The following is a 21,223-nucleotide window of genomic DNA, read 5'->3' on the forward strand; positions in this document are numbered from 1 at the left end:
TGACACCCCAATCAGCCCTGTAGGTCGAAAACTAAAAGCGCTCTGGCTCTTAGAAGGTGGGGAGTAACATTGTATTAATTTGACCCGGACATCTGGGCATCAATGGGCTCGGTCTTGGAGGGGTTAAGGGGAATCTGTCGCACTGAAAATACAGTCCAATCTTCTGGCATCATGTTATACAGCAGGAGGAGCTCGGCAGATTGATATATAATTCAAAGGAAATGTTCCAGAATAACTTGTCATTTATTTATGTAAATCTCAATCTGTGCTAAGTAGTCATGTGGGCGGTCCTACTCAGTGACTGACAGCTGTCTACATGTACACTTATACACACAGATAGCTGTCAGTCATAGAGTAGGACTACTTAGTGTTGGACTGGGGTATCTGTGGCCCACCAGAGGAAATGATCCTGGGGACCCACCCATGAAGAACCAGTGAAAAACGCCAGTCAGTGTTATTGCAGGTTCTAAAGCTGGGGGCCCACCGGAGGATCCTCGGATCCTCTGGTCCTCTGGTGGGCCAGTCCGACTCTGGGACTACTTGACTTGACACTGGACTCCTTAGCCCAAGGACTCCTTTGCTAAGGCTTTTGTATAATCTAAAGAAACTCAAAACTATGACTACATTACAGATGAGAAATGCAATGGTCTTTGTAGTAATATTTTCTTGTTATTCCAACTGAATTTTCTTTCCTTTTTTTTTTTTTTTTAGAAACAGACAAGTAATCCGTCACCCATCTTGATAGACGCAGACATGTCTTCTGACCCCACCACACCAACGCAACCCCTTCAGTCCCCGAAGTCCCCAATAACTCCATCATACCCATTCTATAGAGAAGGGAGCCGACTCTGGGAGAGGAGTCACCTTCTTCTAGGAGAACTGCCAAGCCCTCTTCCAACCAAGAGAACTCGTACATATTCAGCGTATGTATTATATATAGTCAGTTGGTATATGGCTGTAACAACTTTGTATATTTGGCTTTTATTGTCCAAAATAATAATTACAAATAAGTGAAATAGAAAATCTGCACATAGTAGAACAGTTAAATAATGTGAAGTCCTTTAAACAATAGAATTTACAATTACAGGTATTATCGTTATATCTTTTCATGCAGCTGTGTCTTTACCATCAGCATTTGTTCTTAGTTGTAACATATGGACAACAACCTGCTACAACAGTTGTCTCTTCTAACTCTGCCAAACATTTGCACACTTGGCTTAGCTGAGCATACATGTATTTCCAATAGGAAGAAGGAAATAAGCTGCTGTTAGATACCACTGGTGGTGGCTTATTTCACCAAGAACAAAAAAATCAGGCAACTGAAATGCAACATGTCAGACTGTTCTCTTCCCAGACGACTGCCGTTGGGAGGTTGCTATACACCATAGATCATTTACTGGTCTCACCAAAACTAATAGGTTTGGCCTACAGTTGTATAGTGTCTATGGCCAGATTTGGGGTCCTATTAGACTGAGCTATTTTTAACAATTAACAATTGCAGCGTTCCCAGCGTGCCTGGCGAGCTGTCTCTGCATTATGTGATGCTTGCAGTCACCTTCCAGGGTCAAGTTGAAGGTGACTTTACTTTAAATAACAGAGTGCAGAGATAGCCGCCAGGGACGCTGATCACATGAGCGTCCCAGAAGGGAGGGGGGGGGGGGAAGGGAGTTTGGTGGCAGGATAGAGAGGCGTTTTCAGTGTCTGGAGCAGAAGGGAGCACTGTCAGAACTCGGGGAAGGAGACTGGTAAGGTAATAACAGCTATCCCATTAATTACAGCATAAAATCTGCCCATTAAGGGTGCGTGCACACTACGGAATCCTACAGCTCGCACCATTCCTTGGACGGACGATGGAATCCGCCCGTGCATAGAATGGAGTCTATGAAACGGACGGAGACATCTGCGCATCAGTCCGTCGGTGGGTGTGAGCTGCGGAATGCGCAACAGGTTTTCCGTCGCCATTCCGTAATGTGCACGCACTCTCACACATGACTGACCCATGTGAAGGTAAGCTACATTATAGAGTAATAACCTTCTGTACGTGGAGGGTGCTGAGCCAGACACAAAACCTTCCCCAGCTCTGGGCTTCTAGTCGCTTCCAAGGATATTGTGAAATCATTTCAGAATGCTGATGTACAAATAACGTGTAAAAACATGCAGGCATAAATTTCTTCACTTGACACCGAAAAGGAAGGAAGGCATATATTTTCTATATTTTATCAGTTCAGCGAACTTCAGGTCACGTGGGCATCCACATTGTTTACTTTAAAATGTCAAGATCTGATGAGATTTGGTTTAGTGTAGAAAAAGTAACAAGACAACTAAGAACAGTACAAAATACCATCCGACGTGCACAATAAAGATAATGGCAGATGGTGGGATATGCAATGTTTAGAGGGGAACTATCAGCAGGTTAGACAAATCTAACCTGCTGATAGCCCCCTATTGTGCATGGGGCGCAGAGAAGGAAGGTAGGTATGTCTCTTACCTTCCTCCTCAGCACCATTCCCGTGCTGTTAGCAGTGTAATACTTGGTCCGGAGCACTGTTGGGAGCACTGCCCCGCCCCCAGAGCAGTGCTCCTAGCGGTGCTCTGGACCGAGGATTACACTGCTAACAGTATGGAAATGGCCCAGAGGAGGAAAGTAAGAGACATACTAACCGTACTCCTTGTCTAACCTGCTGATAGTTCCACTTTAAAAGTAAGTTTTACACAATCTGTGCTATATAGGTAATTGTTATGTGTTGAGACCTGATAAGTAGGGCAGTGTTCACACTATATGTCGTTGTTCTCATTAGCACTGCAAGAGCTTCTGCGGGTCCAATCTACAAAGGTGTTTGCAAGCAGTTCTCCCGCTCCCAGGGTCACGGATTCATCACTCCTGAAAATGGAACAGAAGATATATTTGTACATATCTCCGAGTAAGTGCTCTTAATTGTATCATATGTTCAGCTTAGGTCAAGAGACCTTAAAGGAGGAGTCCGGTGAAACTTTTTATTAAAGTATTGTATTGCTCCCCAAAAGTTATACAAATCCCCAATATACATGTATTACAGGAAATGCTTATAAAGTGCTTTTTTCCCTGCACTTACTACTGCATCAAGGCTTCACTTCCTGGATAACATGGTGATTTTACTTCCTGGATAACATGGTGATGTCACTTCCTGGATAACATGGTGATGTCAATTCCAGGATAACATGGTCATGTCAATTCCAGGATAACATGGTGATGTCACTTCCTGGATAAAATGGTGATGTCATGACCCGACTCCCAGAACTGTGCGGCTGTGGCTGCTGGAGAGGATGATGGCAGAGGGACACTGAGGGACACAGGGCACAGGAGGGACACTGAGCATCCATCATCCTCTCCAGCAGCTACAGCCCGCACAGCTCTGGCAGTCGGGTCATGACATCACCTTTTTATCCAGGAAGTGACATCACCATTTTATCCAGGAAGTAAAGCCTTGATGCAGTAGTAAGTGCAGGGAAAAAAGCACTTTATAAGCATTTCCCGTAATAAGTGTATATTGGTAATTTGGATAACTTTTGGGGGGGGGGCAATACAATGCTTTAATAAAAATTTTCGCCGGACTTTTCCTTTAAAAGAGTTGCCTGGTGGGATAATATTAAATTAAAGGAAGGCAGACTACCTGGTGGGATAATATTACATTAAAGGAAGGCAGACTACATTATAATACAGTAATAATAATAATAATGATATAAGTACTCATCAATTCCCTGCTGCTAGTATTGTGACGGTTCCTGTGTCCACATTGCTCTCCAACTTAACACGCAGGAAGTGCCCTCTCAGCCAATCACTGGCCACAGTGATGACTTGTCTCAACCATAAATTGGCTACGAGTACATTTCTTTTGTCAAGCTGGGATCAGGACGTGAAGAACAGAGAGGGGCCTGCACTGTTGAAATGGAAGAAGAAGGGATGAGTGAGAGTTTTGCTTTTTAAGAATTTTTTTATGCTTTGTGTGTCCCACTAAATTTTTCTCAGCCCATTAATTACATTGACGATGAAGTCGTTCTTTAATTTTCAGTTTATTTCCAATTAAAGTTTAATACTGTTTGAACCATGAGTATTGGGGTTGTCCCAGCTGGCTTGTGTCTGCCCCACCATCCATGTTTGATAGATCTCTCCCTATTTGGGTATAAGAAGAGATCTGTCATTCAAGCCTGGTGGGGTGGTAAGAAGCCATGGGGGACCACTCCCCATGACTCATAGTTCAAACAGTATGAAAGTGATGACATGTTCTCTTTAAATGACAGACCCAGGTGGGCACTGCCCCAAATAGTTCATCATACATCTTTGTGCAGAAAGGGGCAGAATGACTACATAGGCTGCTAGAGTGGAAGGTATATATATACACCCCCAATGTAATTTGCTGAAAGCCAGAGAGGTAAGAGGAGGCTGATTTATAGTGAACACTATACCCGCTGTTGCCACTGGGTAGTCACGGTTAGCATCAGATGGTACAACAGACCAAGAATTTAAGAATTTTAAAAACACAGGAGGAACATAGTAAAAGAAAAATATAAACACCAGTGCCACATGGATAGCAAGCGCCACCTATAATCAGGGTTCATGAAGCTATGGCAGGCGGTAACTTAATGTAATGAAAACCCCATTAAAATGACGTTTAGGTTTGTATTTGTCTACTTATAACACGTTACCTAATCATCCTCTACGTTGCTTGTTCTCAGGGAAAAACCTGTTCTCAGTAATAGCTGCATGCACAAACCTGCTCCTAACACCCAAATCTAGAAGAATCTAAAAAGAATCTTTGCAAAGTCCTAGATAAGTCACACCGAGGTACATAGGAGCATGCATCAAAACAGAATAAGGATGCCCGAAGCCCAAAGGGGTATTCCAGGAAAAATTAACTTTTCAAAGTAGGAGGTTGCAGGGGCCCGACCTCTAAGCCCCTTCGGCAATCTCCGTACCTGGACCCGCCAGCTCTGTTATGAATAGAGCACCGGGTCAGCATGCAATCCACGGTTCTATTCATTTCTATGAAGTAGCAGAAAGGGCCAAGTACGCCTGAAGAACGATGTACTCGGCTCTTTCCGTCTCTCCATAGAAATTAAAAGAGCTGCTGTTCGCGTGCTAACCCGGGACTCTATTCATAACAGAGCCGGTGGGGCGCGGTACAAAGATTGCTGGAGGTTCAGTGGGTAGACCCCCCGCGACCTCCTACCTTAAAAAGTTAATTTTTCCCGGAATACCCCTTTAAAGGGGTTGGCCACTTTATAGTAAAATAGTTCAGTGTACACTATTAGTTAGTGTACTCACTGTATATACTGACAGCAGCTCCCTCCTCCAGGCTGTGCTGTTCTGCTCTGTGGTGAGCCTGTCCATAAGATGGCTGACATGGAGAAGCGTGTAACCATGCTCTAAAATTGAGCCTGTATATGCCTATGGTGGCACTGGTGGTGGTGGTCGGGGGGTTGGGGCAGGGCCCAGTGTGACACAACCTTCTCCTCTTCTGACGCCACTTAATTGATTCTATTGGAGCTGCATCACAGAGGGGAGGGGAGGTCGTCACACTGGGAGCCAGCAAGCCTTCTCCCAGTGCTCGGGGTCGGGACAGTGCTCCCAAAAAGACTGGCGGCATGCGCGGGAACTGTGCTGGTTCAAAGGAAGGACCACACCTCCAGCATCCCCACGCCAGAGCGATGGCGATGGTACGTTCGCTTTAAAGGTGTTTCAATCAAATATCATTCATCACCTATCCTATGGATAAGTGATACATGTAAGATTAATTGTGGTGCTGCCTTACGGTGGTCGACCGGTCACTTGTTAGTGGTGGTTCGTCGAGAACCACCACTGCTGTGGTGGTTCGTCGAGATATAGCTCAGCCAGATGGTAAAGTGTCATGACGCCAGTGCCAGGTGGGCACACAGGTATGGAGGCACACCTGCTTTTAGTTAAGAGTGGCGAGCTATACCCTTAACCCTGTGGTCAGTGACCTGCAGGGCTGTTAGGGGGTCCCTTGGGTACTTATCACGATGGTCCGGAGTGGAGTTGTACATACAATAGTGACATCTTGTGGCAAGACTTAGGTACTACTTCATCACCACAGTTATTTGAAGTACAGACTTTTGCGAAGGGTGTAACATATTGGTAACACCCATGGTGGGACACCACATAATGAGGACACCTCCTCTCTGCACAACCGAAGTAAAGATGAGTTTGCATGGAGACTATTAGACCACAGACTTCCCCACCTAGACATTTTAGGTTTTTCCCAAGCCAAAGAAACTTTGATAAATACATTAATAATATCAGTGCGGTTTTGACCTTGCATGAAGACAAGATGGCTATTGGAAGATCTACTGATCTTCGCACTTCCTTACCTGAGGAAGCTAAAGGAATAGGAGGAACTGATCCTCAAGTCATGTCTGCGGACTTGCCAGTCTCTCATACTTTCATGTTGGCTATCTTCATGTTGGACTCTCTGCTGTAGAAGCTGTGGGGGACCAAGGAGAACATGAGACAAGTAAGCGCTAAAGTGGAACCCCACTGCAGTTAGTGGGCCATGTTGCTCTCATGTTGTCAGTATTGGAGGTTTTTATATCAATTTGCTGATAAAACTAGTGATATCACCTTAATTCAAGCCTACATATCTCTTTGCTCCCATTTAGACTCCATAAATTACCATGGATTGTGGTGTGCCAATTGGTGAGCGTCCATGAAAAAAAAAAAAGAAAGTCCTCATTTATTATGCATTAAGAAACAGCTCTAAAAATCTTCCAAGATATCGCCCCGATGATGTTAAAAATTCAAAAGATTGATGTCCCGAGAAATAAACATATTACCTAATGCTGGCTACAGCCTTTTAGGTTATTGATTGATTTCACTGGCAAGCGTCTCACAGTGACTCTAGTCGATCTCCTTAAAGGGAATGTGTCATCAGAAAATGACTAATTGATTAAATCAAGTTTTTAAAAACCTTTTTTTCCCTCTATTCTCTATATTACTACCTTTATTCTAAATTAATATTGCAGTTTTCATTTAAGCCATTAGGCTTTAAACTAAGCTAAGACTTCCTGTTCTGTCTGTGATGATAAGGAGGAGGCTGCTGTAAAGTGATCTGTACAGTATTAGGCTATGTTCACACTACGTAAGCCTCCGGACGTAGCGCGTAGCGCGTGAATAAGCAGCCGGAGATTTACGTAGTTTGCGTACAATGGAAAGTATACGATGTACGGCTGCACAGTTCACACTACGTACAAACTTACGCCCGGATCGTATGCGGCGCCATAAAAAATTAACCAGACCATTGTTTGAGGACGAAAATGCCGTAACTTACGCCCGTAGCGTAACATGCGGTCCCGTACGTAGTGGTGATTTCTTCATTTTCCTAGCTTTTTGTGCCGATCCAAAAGGTTCTGTGGGTCGTCCGGGGCTAGGCGAAGATTTCCAAGTAAAAGACCGCTGTCAGATCGCTACGTAGGGCGCTCGGGAAGCGTAAGTAGACTTCGGGCGTAAGTTCGCGCTCCGTACGTAGCCTGCCGCAAGTAGCGTAAATCCCCGGCCGGAGTTTACCGCGTATATGTCCGGCCGCGAAAATATGCCGCTGGACATATACGCAGTGTGAACATAGCCTAACAGAGAAAGGTGGCACCAGTTGATTGCAAAAAAGCAGCAAGTCACAAAAAATAACTGCAATTCTACAATGCTAAATGTTCATTTTGTCTATGTCTATGAGTCTTGCTGTAAAGCATTTCACTAAATGCTGTTAAAACAGCCCAGGCAAGATGGCTGCCTTTATAGTAATGTAAGAAAAATAAAATAATTACTATCATCCCCAGCCTGTATCTGTCTCTAAGTGATTCGTTCCCTTCAAAGCATATATGTTCAGATTAGAACCGCTGAATATCACAGACTGGAACCAACCATCACTGCCAACTGTTACGCCGTGATCACCAGCAAGCACCAAACCAGAAACACAACATAAGAAAGGCTATCATTTTAAAGGGGTTATCCAGCGCTACAAAAACATGGCCACTTTCTTCCAGAGACAGCACCACTCTTGTCTCCAGTTCAGGTGTGGTTTACAATTAAGCTCCATTCACTTAAATGGAACTAAGTTACAAAACCTGCACCCAAACTGGAGACAGGAGAGGAGACTGTCACTGGAGAAAAGTGGCCATGTTTTTGTAGCGCTGGATAACCCTTTTAACCCCTTAAGGACAGAGCCAATTTTGATTTTTGCGTTTCCGTTTTTTCCTCCTTGTGCTTAAAAGGCCATAGCAGTTACATTTTTCCACCTAGAAACCCACATGAGCCCTTATTTTTTGCACCTCTAATTGTACTTTGCAATGACAGGCCGGAACGACCGGTCTCTGGCACTGTGAACTGACAGGTCTTTCTGCAGCCGGAATTCACTGAATTCCGGCCACAGAAAACTGGCCTGTCAGTTATTTGCGGGGCCGCACAGATCCCGGCCGGAGGGTATACGATGTGTGTACGCTCCAGCCGGGATCCCATTGCTTAATAGGCTGTGTTCCGCTGCACAAAAACTACGGCCGTTGTTGCCATCGGTTTTTCGTAGTGTGAACATAGCCTAAGTATACTGATCTCTCATTGAGATCTTTGCTGTATAAGTATACAGCAAAGATCTCAATGAGATAGGCACTCGTTTGCTTTTGGCTGCTGCAGCCGAAAGCATCAGAGTGCCGAGCCGGGATCAGCGCCATCTTGGCGGAGACCCCGGCCGGCACCAGACACGGAGATCGCTCCTCCGGGACAACGTCTCGGGGGAGCGATCTCCGCCACTAGACACCAGGGAACGGCTGCATACGGTAATCGGAGGCAGCTGTCAACTTTGTCAGCTGCATCTGATTACCTAATTAGCGGGTAAGGCGGTCGGACCATGCCTGCTAATAGATCGCAGCGGTTCAGAGTTTGGAACCCCCTTACCGACAATAGGGCGTAAATATACGCCCTTTGTCGTTAAGGGGTTAGGGTGAATAATATGGCCGTATCCTGATCATTTGCGCCTCAAAATGCGATTGGAAAAAAAAGTGGTGTGAACATATCCCTAAAGTGATCTTTTTAATATTACTAACAGGAATAACTGTCAGTAACAAGAATTGGTACATGAAGTGTTCATTCAAATACCTTGCTACAGACATTGTTTATATGCGGAGGAAAGTTGATAGTAATACTCAATACAGGAAAGGATTCTTTGCAGTAAGAGTAGACTAACTATCGAATGCTGTTTACCACAAGAACAGTAGTATCGACATCCTGACCAATAGTATTGAAAACTTTCATTGAAAGGGTTATCCCGAGATTATAACTTATCTCCTATGCACAGGATAGTCTCCTAACAGTGGTTCAGTATTTAAACGTGCACGTTGCTGTTTTATTTACATGCTATAGGGCCGCTGATTATATCCGAGTAATGTATACAGCTGCTTCCATCAATCCAATCACAGGGACGAAGAAGGGGACCTCCGTTTTCATGATTTTTAGGGGTCCAACTAATCCAGTTATGGGGAACCCCTGGTCCTCCAGCTGTTGCAAAACTACTATTCTCATCAAACTAAAGCTCAAACGTATATAGCAGGAGTACTCAACAACTTTTAGTGAAGGTCCACTTACCGAGGTCCATTGTCAGGTGAAGGTCCGAGCTGAACATCATTAGTAAACGTGTTGTGCTCCCCTAGTAGTATATAGCCCCCCGTTGCTCCCCCAGAAGTATATAGACCCCCTCTTTGTGCTCCCCAGTAGTATATAGCCCCCTGTGCACTCCCACAGTAGTGTATAGACCCCCGCTTTGTGCTCCCCAGTAGTATATAGTCCAACTGTGCGCTCCCCCAGTAGTATATAGCACCCCTGCTGTGTGCTCCCCTCCCATATAGCATATAACATAAAAAAACAAGAGCGCTCATAGTTACTGTGCAGAAGGGAGCAGCGCATTTCAGTGTACAGGTATATTGAGCTGCAGCAGGGGTCCGGACAGCTGGCCTCCGCAGTCCGCCAGTTGAGGTACCCTGGTATATAGTATAATCACAATCTAAGTCTATGAGTGCACTGAGAGCTGCAGCTGCTATTGCCTGGTATAATACAGTAATAGTCTGCAAAAAAAAGATCCTGAATGCAGATAAAAGCAAATGCCAGTAAAGCTAAGAAGTATTTATTAACTTGGCGGGGCTTACCAGATCTGTAGATACCGGCAGCTCAACGCTAAAGCGTAGCACAAAGGCCATACCTCAGCCATATCTAGAGCCTGCAGAGATGGTGGACAGTACAGTTGATGACCTCCAGAGTCATATTGACCCAACAGAGTACAAGAGGATCTGCTGGTAGCTTATGGCCCTGATACAATAATAGGCCCTTAAAGGGGTACTCCGGTAAAAATATTTTTCTTTCCAATCAACTGGTGTCAGAAAGTTATATAGATTTGTAATTTACTTATTTTTAAAAATCTCAGCTCTTCCCATACTTATCAGCTGCTGTATGTCCTGCAGGAAGTGATGTATTCTTTCCAGTCTGACACAGTACTCTCTGCTACCACCTCTGTACGTGACAGGAACTGTCCAGAGCAGGACAAGTTTACTATGGGGATTTGCTACTGCTCTGAACAGTTCCTATTGCGGAAAGAGGTGGCAGCAGAGAGCACTGTGTCAGACTGAGAAAAACACCATTTCCTGCTGGACATACAGCAGCTGATAAGTATGGGAAGAGTTGAGATTTTTAAATTGAAGTGAATTACAAATTTATATAACTTTCTGACACCAGTTGATTGGAAAGAAAAAGATTTTCGCTGGATAACCCCTTTAATTCAACAGCATCCCTACAGAAGACTTCCCAGTCCGGATTGTTCCAGTCCCCGCCCCACTGCGCTGATTAATAGATGTGCATAGGGTCTATCAGATCTATCAATTAAATCTGCAGTGGGAATGAGCAGGTGGCAAGAACAAATATAAACCGCTTTCTCTTTACTATCCTCCAGCTGAACAATTTCTGTGAAAAGATTTTAAAGTGACTCTGTACCCACAATATGAACCCCCCCAAACCACTTGTACCATCAGATAGCTGCTTTTAATCCAAGATCTGTCCTGGGGCCTGTTCGGCAGGTGATGCAGTTATTGTCCTAAAAAACAACTTTTAAACTGGCAGCCCCGTGCCCTATGGGAGTATCTGTGCCATAACTTTGCACCACCCTCTGTCCCTCCTTTCCACCCTCTTCAACATTAGGAATGCCACTGGAACATTTTCTCCATGCTGAACATTTGCACAGGTGTCTTAACGATTCAGCCCATGTGCCTGGCTGATACAGGTGGGAAATAGGAGGCAATCTGCCTGGAGCATTCCTAATGATAAGGAGGGCGTGGAGGAGGGACAGAGAGGTTCTGCCAGCCTGAGGGGACAAACACACTTGCCGAATCCGCAGCGAGTCCCCTTGCTGCGTATTTGCAGCGAGACTCGCTGCGGATCCGGACCCTATTCTTTCAATGGAAGACAAAATCGCAGCAGGGATGTACATCCCTGCTGCGATTTTGTCTGCAGCCCGCTTCATTAACCCCCCGGCCGCCAGACATTATACATTACCGGGTCCCCGTTCCTGCTTGCTTCGGGGCAGCGCACTGATTGGCCGGACGGAATGTGTCGGGAGCCGCCGAAGCAAGCAGAAGCCGGGATCAGGTAATGTATACTGTATCCTGCCCGCTTCCCTGCAGCCCCGATCGCCCCGCAGCCGCCGGCCGCACCATTGCCCCCAGCCCCGGGGCTGGGGCGATCGTGCAGCTGGGGGCTGCGGGCGATCGTGCGGCTGGGGGCAATGGTGCGGCCAGGGGCTGCGGGGCGATCAGGGCTGCAGGGGGGCGGGCAGTACAGTATACATTACCTGATCCCGGCTCCTGCTTGCTTCGGCCCCTGATTGGCCGGGCAGGCCTTGAAGACACCGGGAGCCCCGAAGCAAGCAGGAATGGGGACCCGGTAATGTATAATGTCTGGGGCGGGCTGCAGACAAAATCGCAGCAGGGATTTACATCCCTGCTACGATTTTGTCTTCCATTGAAAGAATAGGGGCCGGATCCACAGCGAGTCTCGCTGCAAATACGCAGCAAGGGGACTTGCTGCGGATCCAGCAAGTGTGTTTGTCCCCTAATGCATACACCATCTAGGCCACTCCCGTTTGGCATGGGGCTGCCAGTTTAAAAGTTGTTTTTTTAGCACAATAACTGAATCACCTGCCAAACGGACCCGAGGGCAGATCTCGGATAAAAGCAGCTATCCAAAGGGACAAGTGGTTTGGGGGGGTCAGATTGTGGGTACAGAGTCGCTTTAAAGGGGCATTCCTATTTCATTCCCTGGATGGGGTTGGACTGCTGATCCTGTGAACAGGGATATAATTGTTGAAAACACTGCTCCATTCATTGTCTATAGGCCTTACAAGCATTTTCAGAAAAGCCCAGTGGCCCCATAGAGAATGAATAGAGCGCTTGCCCCAACGTTGTCCCCATTCTCAGGATAACTGATCAGCTTCTATCCTATAGACAGGTAAGAATTTAATAAGATGGGGATACCCCTTTAAGAAATGTTCCTGTTTAATTATATTCAGACCAACCAGATGTTTTTAGTGTTCAAAGTAGCTGTAAGTAGTTGAAAGGTAATTATATTGTTATATTTAAAAAAAAATGGTGACATTTCAAAAGTTTCAATTGATGTGAACACCATCTGTGATCACCATCTATTACTAGATTAAAGGGGTACAAGGAATGAGATCTCCTGCCATTTTATTAGCCCCTACAATGCACTCCTGAAAATACCTTTTGTGAATTTTAGACTGGCAGGAGATTTGATTTACTTTAAAGGGAACCAATCACTAAGAAATTGCCCCCGCAGCTATAAATACGTTCCTATATGTTTCCAGCCTTATAAGTAATTGCTATGAATGTTAATTATATGGCTCGAAAATGTACTTTGTCTTAACCATCTAGGCATGCGGGCGATCATCCGCTGTTAAGTTGTTAAGTAGTCACCTCTGGCGGGATCTTTGGCACTCAGGGACGGCCCCTCTGTGATGCTGCAGGCTTCTATACGCAGATGCTTCCAGGGAGGCGTGAATAAGGAAGTTTCTCGTGAGCCGTGACTACTGAACAGCGGAGGATAGCCAAAATGCCTAGATGGGTAAGACTTACAAAGTACAATATTGGGTCATATAAGTAACGCTCATAGCAATTACTTATATGGCTGGAAACCGTACTAGGGCCCATATAGGAAGGTATTTATAGCTGCGGGGGCAATGTCTTCGTGATTGATTCCCTTTAAATTATAAGCACAGATGTACAAAGAAGCTCTCTTGTACCATCTTTTAAAGGTTGATTACCCTCCGAGTTGGTGTTTCACTCCAACTAGGTGTCTTAGAACATGACTTGGGATATATGTCAAGCCAGAAATCTATCCAGAAGGAATGAATACCCATCACTAAACTACTGTTGGGGTGGGATCAAAGGGGTGAAATTTCTCCACTTTGGTCCTACAAATAATAGGCCTCTCAACATCCATTCATCCCCCTGCTCTATACCGATGAGGAGCAATAACCCCAAAACAGCTGTCTATAGATAGGTAATCTTTCTGGCTTGGCTTACGTTCCCACTCATATTCTAGTTGGGTGATACCCTCGCTTCAAGGAAGAGTTACCTTGAAAAGGTGGCATTAGACAGGATCTTTGTATATACTTTCTTCATAGTGGAGCCTGAATGGCCTGTAAAGGTCCTATTACACGGCTCGATCATTAAAGGGAACCTGTGACCCCCTGTGCCGTGGCAGAGCCCGGCCGACCCCCCCAGTGGAGTACTTACCCTGTGCACGAAGTCCCGCTCCTGGACCCGCACCCATTGCCGACATATCGCAGTCGGAAGCCCAGTGAGCGCTCATCAGAGATGAGTCCGACGCTCATACAGAATGACGGCTCCATTCATTCTCTATGAGCGTCGGACGTATCTGCGATGAGCGCGCGCTGGGCTTCTGACGGCGATATCTCGCCAATGGGTGCAGGTCCAGGAGCGGGACTTCGTGCACAGGGTAAGTACTCCACTGGGGGGGTCGGCCGGGCTCTGCCCCGTCACGGGGGGTGACAGGTCCTCTTTAAGTGTAAGTGCTAAAAGTGCTAATCTGCTAGATCGGTGCTCGTTTACTGAGCAATTACTGACTGTCGGGCAGGAGGGCTGCACAGACATTGAAAGAGATGTCCATACAGCTCTTGCCTTTAGTGTACAATAATAAATAATTTATAAATATATGTATTTGGGCCTTCCCCGGTCTTTGCAGCTGCAGCTCTGTCGTCTGTTTCCTTCTGGTCTGGTCTCTGCACTGATAGGCCGCTTAGACAATCACTGGCCGGGGTCCTGTCTCGGCCAGTGATTGGCTGAACAGTGCAGAGACTAGACCAGAAGGGAACAAAAGGCAGAGCTGCAGAGCCCAGGGAAGGCCAGAGGATGCCCAGGAACATTGTAAGATAAGTAAATACTTTATTATTTTATACTACAATCATCAGCCGTCAGCCCCCTGTCGCTTTACATGTAGCGATGCATGCTCAACACCCAATCATTTCAGGCCAGGACTAGAGATGAGCGAACCTCGATCATGCTCGAGTCCATCCGAACCCGAACGTCCGGCATTTGATTAGCGGCGGCCGCTGAAGTTTGATAAAGCTCTAAGGCTATGTGGAAATCATGGATATAGTCATTGACTGTATCCATGTTTTCCAGCCAGCGCTAATCAAATGCCGAACGGATGGACTCGAACCCGAACCCGGTTCGCTCATCTCTAGTCTGGACCTAAAGAAACAATCAAACGATGATCATTTCATCGGCTGATCGCTCTCTCTATTACACAGGGAGTGATTCGGCCTGATTTAGCCAATTATCGCTCGGTGTAATAGGCCCCTAATTCTCTGTATATCTTTAAATTGTAATACGTTTTCAGTAAAACAAATATGCATCATGGACTCTCCGTCTTCATGTTAGTTTTGCATTTTGCCTAATATATATATATTTTTTTTACTTCTTTCAGCATTGAGGGGGAATACGTGCCTGTGGAAGGAGATGAGGTAACGTACAAGATGTGCCCAATCCCACCCAAGAACCAGAAATTTCAAGCTGTGGAAGTCATCCTGACTCACCTTTCTCCTCACACGAAACACGAGACCTGGTCAGGACAGATTATCAGCTCTTAGAATTTATCAAAGCCTTCCATAGGTGGTGGGGACCAAACAGAGACGTAAAACTGCCATATTGACCCAGTATCTACTTCTTCAAGAGTCATTTCAGATCTTCTGGAAAGATTGAGCCAGTCCTGTTGGGATGTTTTTTTTTTTTTGTTCCCCCCCCCCCCCACCACCACCACCGTTATTAATGAAGATGAGGACTAAAGACTGGTTCAAGCTGTCCCCAAGATCTGTGATAAATTCCCAGGCTTGTCACTTGTACTAACGTCCATGTCATTGAGTTGGATTTCAGCCGTTTTACTATCAGGATTTTTTTGATTCTCAGCATATAGCAGTCAATAGTAGTGACTGACATCTTGTCATGTGCTTTCACTCTTTTGTGATTTTTTTTTTTCTTTTTTGTCCTTCACTGAAATGCATAGCAACTGCGTTTTCACTCTAATTCCGAGCCGGTCTTTCCTCGCTCTTTATAGGTTTCTGTGCTTTGTAAGAGCTTTTGACAGTTCTGGTTGGACTTCTGGTTGGAAAACCTTAACAATGGCTGCATTTCTAGATTTTTGTATCATCGATTCACAATTGCAATGTTGACCTGTGTATTTTACAATTTTGTAACACATCGCTGTATTCATAGATGGTCTATTCCACATCGGGTTCAATTCTCGGGCTTCGCGCACAGTACACTTGACTATGCTGGTGGAGGGAAAATTGGGCGTATATATTCTTAGCTGACGTCAATATGACCTGCTTCCAGAATTCAGAATACTCCTGTCGGTTTTAATACTGTTGAAAGTATATTATTGTGCTTTTCTTTTATATATATTTTTTGTGTGTGAGTGCCTTAATTCTTGTAGTACTGTTTTGTATTGAAAGCAATGATTTTGTTCCCCCTCTTTTCCTATTTTTTTAGTTTGATTGGATTTGAATACTTTTGTTTTGCTTGACGAGAGGTTTCTATGTGTTCATCGATCACATAATTCGTCCAACACAGTCAGTACCATAGTGCAGTTCTCGCTGGCCTATTCCATACTGCTATCTGTGACTTTTCACTTACTAATATACCGCATATGATATACTGTATATAACATTAAGTTGAGGTGAAGATGCCTATTTCATGTTCCCCAGGGCCAATTTTACAAAAGTGTATTACGGGTACATTTTTGCACCTATAAATAGGCCGAGCGTCTCAGCCGAGTGTGGATTTATTCACCCAAATTGACAACATCATAGGGATCTACCAATGATATTTAGCAACCTGTTATAAAGTTTCTTTACTGCAATAGCGAGTCCATAAAAAATGATTCAGTCTGAATAAAACCGTATTCATCAAATGGATTTTTCAATATTTTTGTAAATACATAGAAAATATTTAAAGGCTAAGACCACATTTGAGGGCAGTTTTTTTTTTTGTATTTTTGCAATTTTAGTTTTTATGTTACAAAAAAAAATGTATATTTTTCCACATGTCTTTATTAAAATTTTGCTTACTTTTTCTTTTGCAGCTTCCATGTATTCACCTATAGTGTTGGCTGCTGTATCCTGTTCACAGTAAAATCCTTCATAAGAGCTTACTGAGGGCCCAGTGACCAATGCTGATCTCTATTCTCCTGAGCAGTCTTCTATGCTAAATTATGACCAGATTGAACAACAAATTTGATGTGGTCATAAATCAGTATAGAAAATTGTTTAGTAGAGGAAAGAGAGGGACTGGAGACTAAGCTGTCAGGTGGCTTTTCTGATGGATTTGACTAAGTACGAAAGCCAGCACTATATTTGAAAACAAGAAAAAATAAAGACGGGATCAGTGAACTTGAAGAACATTCAGGTTCGTTCAAACTCAAACGCTCGGCATTTGACTCCTGGCAGCTGAAGAAGTTTAATGCAGCCCTAGGGAGTCTTGGAAAACATGGATACAGCCATGTTCGGCAAGTTTGCTCATCACTAATGAAGACTTTCGAGGAAACTATATAGTGCAGCCAGCAGTGTATATATAAACAAAGAAAGCAGTGGAAGAGAAACTAAGCAAAATTTTTTATAAAAACCTATAGAAAAATATTTTTGTACCATAATAGGTACAAAGCAAGATTTTAAAGTTGTCCTTAGCCAGACATGGAATTGCTTAGTGCTTCAGTAGTAAGAATGAATTGCATGCCACCCTTGCCCTGTTTCCCTATTGTGAATTGTTACATTTTTATTGAAGATGTTATCACTTGAAGTTTTGAAAAATGAGATGAATTATGTACATGATGCTTCTTTCACTTACATTATGAGCAATATGAGTCAAAGCTGTCTACAGATACAATAAACCATTCAGTGCCCATGTGCTGGCCTTGTCCTTCTTCCATGTAGGAGGAAATGATAGCATTTTACCTCTTACCATGCCCATGAAAACATTTTTTTTTTGTTTTATAACATCAATGTCTGATTGGCGGGGTGCAACAATAAACCTGGAAACCCCCTTTAATTTGAATGATGTAGCTGTACAGTTTAGTGTTACCTATGTGTAAGTAAGTGAAGAAGTTAGGACCAGCTCATAGACTAAAGACCACATACTGTAAAGAGGGACAAGATGCATAAACATAATGCAAACTAAATAATTGAAGAGAAAATATGCATTCAGAACACTAAAGGTATTTTCATACAGAATGTATTTCATTATATATGTGTAAAAAATGCATTTAGTAGCAATTTTTTAATCGAATCTGCAGGTGTAGGTTGGCTTTTTTGTGAACACAGCCTAGCGCAACCCAGCTGCTATGAGACTATGTACAGGGGGTAGGATAAAAGGGGAGATGTCTATTTTGGGGGACACTATGTAAGGGGAGGGGGATATGAGGTGACATGCCTACCATGGGGGACACTAGGGGAGATGCCTACCATGGGGGGACTATCTACTGGGGGGAATACCAGGGGACATGCCTAACATATGCTATTTACTGGGCAAAGGGCTACCAAAAGGATTACCCACAGTGGCATGGGGGAGAGGAGGAGGGCCCAATTACAAAGGTTGTTATGGGGCCCAGCCCATTCTAGTTATGCCCCTGGTTGAATGTGTTCTATTAGATTGGTCATATCAATCTTGAAATCTTTCAAACCTGATTTTCCATATGATAAAAGAGCCTATAATAAGGAATTCCCACCCCAAGTACTCCAAACTGCCTTATTAGCCTGAGGATATAACTAAAATAATACACAGAAACTGCAAGAGACTTACCTTCATCCTCCGCATCCTGTGCACAAAAGGGACATATTAGCAGGTTAATCAGGTGGTTTGGAGCACTGGTGACGGGACTACTACTGGTGGGGACAATCAACCACCGGATTAGCCGCCCTGAGCCGTTGTTATTCAGTAGAAGGGTTAATTGACAGACAGGGCTTGGCTTCCAGGCGTGTACTTGGTAAGTCAGCAAGGCCGCTGCCTGAGATAAGGAGCTCAAGATCTGGACAGGGCAAGGCCTCTCTGTAAATCAGGGCGTTGGGAGGAAGGTAAGGTTTAGTAGGGAGGCATTACGGCCTGGGACACTACAGGGCATTGGGAACTCCTCCTTGACACTTGCCAGAAAACTCAAAAGATGGTTTTTTAAGGCAAGCTATCAGCTATCCTGGTCTCCGTTGCTCACCATTTCCTAGTGATGTTTAAACACAAGAAAGTGCCTAATCTACCAATCACTGGCCACACCACACCATCGGAATAGGGACATTAAGGGGTTGCGGCAGGTATAGTCCATTAGATTTTAGTTCAGCCTGTAGTACTATTTGCAAAGTAAAAATAATAGAATAGTAGCACAACAGACCCCATTATAAGTCAGTGGGGTCCTTTTGGAGCTGTCTGGACCCAATGTGTAACAGATCCGGCGCGGTGCTGTGGCTTTTATTATAAAAGGAAGTCAGAACAAGACTGTGATCAGGACCTTAAGTGTCGCTAACATTACATCCTCCACAAGGAGCCTGGCAGGAGGCAGAGTTGCTGAGGCAACTGGACAATGTCCAAAGAGTCTTATGTGTGGGTAGTATTCTAATTCATGGGAGAACCGTCTGAGACTCTTCAGGCATCGCATTGTTGCTTTGGCAACTGTACCACACAGCGTGCTCCTTCCTCTCCTTTCTCCAAGGCCGATGTCAGATCAGGAAGCAGAGTGAAAGCGACACTTTAAGGCTGGAGACGCACACAGCATTTAGGTCAGATTATTTAACTATTTTTAACAGGGAGGTTTCAAATGCTATAAAGCAGCGATCAGACAGTTACTAGTAGTCAAGAGGAGAATAAGCATTTCAGGCTTTTTTTGGGCAGGTGCCTTACTTTTTTTCAACATTTTGTCATGTTGCCACTTAATGGTAACATTTAAAAAAATCACGTTTTCCCCACATTATTCTGCAACCAACACCCCATAATATCAAAGTTTAGCCAAAGCAAACACTGTTGGCTGCTGGTTAAAACACTGGTTAATACAGTAAAATCCAAGGTGAAATACAATATGCAAAAAGAGTCTGGAAACACAGGACTAGCCAGATATCATGATCAGTGATCTGTTTACCAAATGGCTCTACTAGGCATTGCTCCCACCTAGCCAGAATCTTACTCCGCAGTGATGAGGGGCAACACCCCGAAACAGCTGTCTGTGGATGGATACCTGGCTTTGGTTTTCCTTTGTCATGTCCATAGACTCGAAAATTGAGCTGGATATTGACTGAAAGGGTCACTTAATATGGTGGTTTTGGTGGTCTTGGCTACCACTTGGCTAGGTCCTTCCCTAGAGCATATCTGGCTTGTCCCGTGTTTCGAGACTCTTAAATGAGGCTCCACTGATTTTTTTTTTTTGCATATAATATCAAAGTGGAGACAGAAAGTTAGAAGTCTTTCCTAATTTATTAGAAAGGACAGACTAAAATCTTGCATTCACATAAGTAGAGACTTTACTCAACATTAGGTGAAGCCCCTTTGGCAGTGATTCCAGCCTCCAGTCTTCTTGTCTATGAGGCCACAAGGCTTGCTTAGCAAGATTTGGGGATTCTCTGCCATTCTTTTCTGCAGATCCTCTCATGCTCTATCATGTTGGATGACGATCATTGGTGGACGCCATTTTTAGGTCTCTCCAGAGATGTCCTATTGGTTTCAGGTCAGGGCTCTGTCTTGGCCACTCAAAGACATTCACAGAGTTGTCTTTAAGCTGTTCCTGTCTTGTGAGTGTGTGTTATTGAGGAAAAGCTTCTTTCTGACCACCCCCAGATGGTGGAGACCTTATAGACAGGGCTATATCTGTCCAAATCATCTCCGACAACCAGTGACTCCAATCAAGGAGGAGAAACATCTCAGAGATGATCACAAGAAATTTGTAAAAATGTCTCTAATTCTGTTTTCACATTCCTGTAATGAATTATTGAGTGCAGACTGGTAAAAAAAGTAAGAGGGTCTGAGGACTTTCCTTTTTTATTATTACAGATTGAAAGCAGATCTGTCAGTTTTAGGGTGCCTTCACACATACTGACTCGCAGCAAAAAACTCGCTGCGAGTTTCTGCTATGAACCGAGGTCTTGGAAGGCCCCTGCATGTATGTAATGCAGCGCCCCCTTAACCCCTTCGGCTCTTGCACCAGTCCCGCGTCGCTGTCTCCATTACCTGGCTCTGGCTGCACGGGGTCCCGGTGTCTTGCTCTGCCTCCCAGCCAATCAGTGTGTTGCCCAGCCGCAGCCACTGATTGGCTGGGCGGCAGAGCAGGCCCCCAGGATCCTGTGCAGCCAGAGCCAGGTAATGTATGGAGACAGCGGTGCGGGACCGGTGCAGGAGCCGAAGGGGTTAAGGGGGCGGCTGCATTACATACACGCAGCGGTCTTTCAGACCACTGCTTGTATGTAGTGATAGGGGCCTTCCAGGACCTCGGCTCGTAGCAGAAACTCGCAGCGAGTTTTATGCTGTGAGTCAGTATGTGTGAAGGGACCCTAAGGGTACAAACACACACACCGTATACGCAGCAGATACGAAGCAGATCTGCAGCAGATTTGATGCTGTGTTCAGTTATTTAGATCTAATC

General features: G+C 44.6%; 1 protein-coding gene across 1 annotated transcript; it reads left to right on the top strand.

Moving 5' to 3' along the window:
* The first annotated feature begins 720 nt into the window (after positions 1 to 720).
* On the top strand, positions 721 to 17,517 carry CSDC2 (cold shock domain containing C2). The gene is made up of 3 exons (XM_069968927.1): positions 721 to 923; positions 2,799 to 2,921; positions 15,044 to 17,517. The coding sequence occupies exons 1-3, from the start codon at positions 754 to 756 to the stop codon at positions 15,204 to 15,206; spliced, it is 456 nt and encodes a 151-aa protein (XP_069825028.1). The 5' UTR covers positions 721 to 753; the 3' UTR covers positions 15,207 to 17,517.
* Positions 17,518 to 21,223: the final 3,706 nt, after the last annotated feature.

This window comes from Dendropsophus ebraccatus, chromosome 4 (genome assembly GCF_027789765.1).
Source record: "Dendropsophus ebraccatus isolate aDenEbr1 chromosome 4, aDenEbr1.pat, whole genome shotgun sequence".
NCBI classification, from domain to species: domain Eukaryota; kingdom Metazoa; phylum Chordata; class Amphibia; order Anura; family Hylidae; genus Dendropsophus; species Dendropsophus ebraccatus.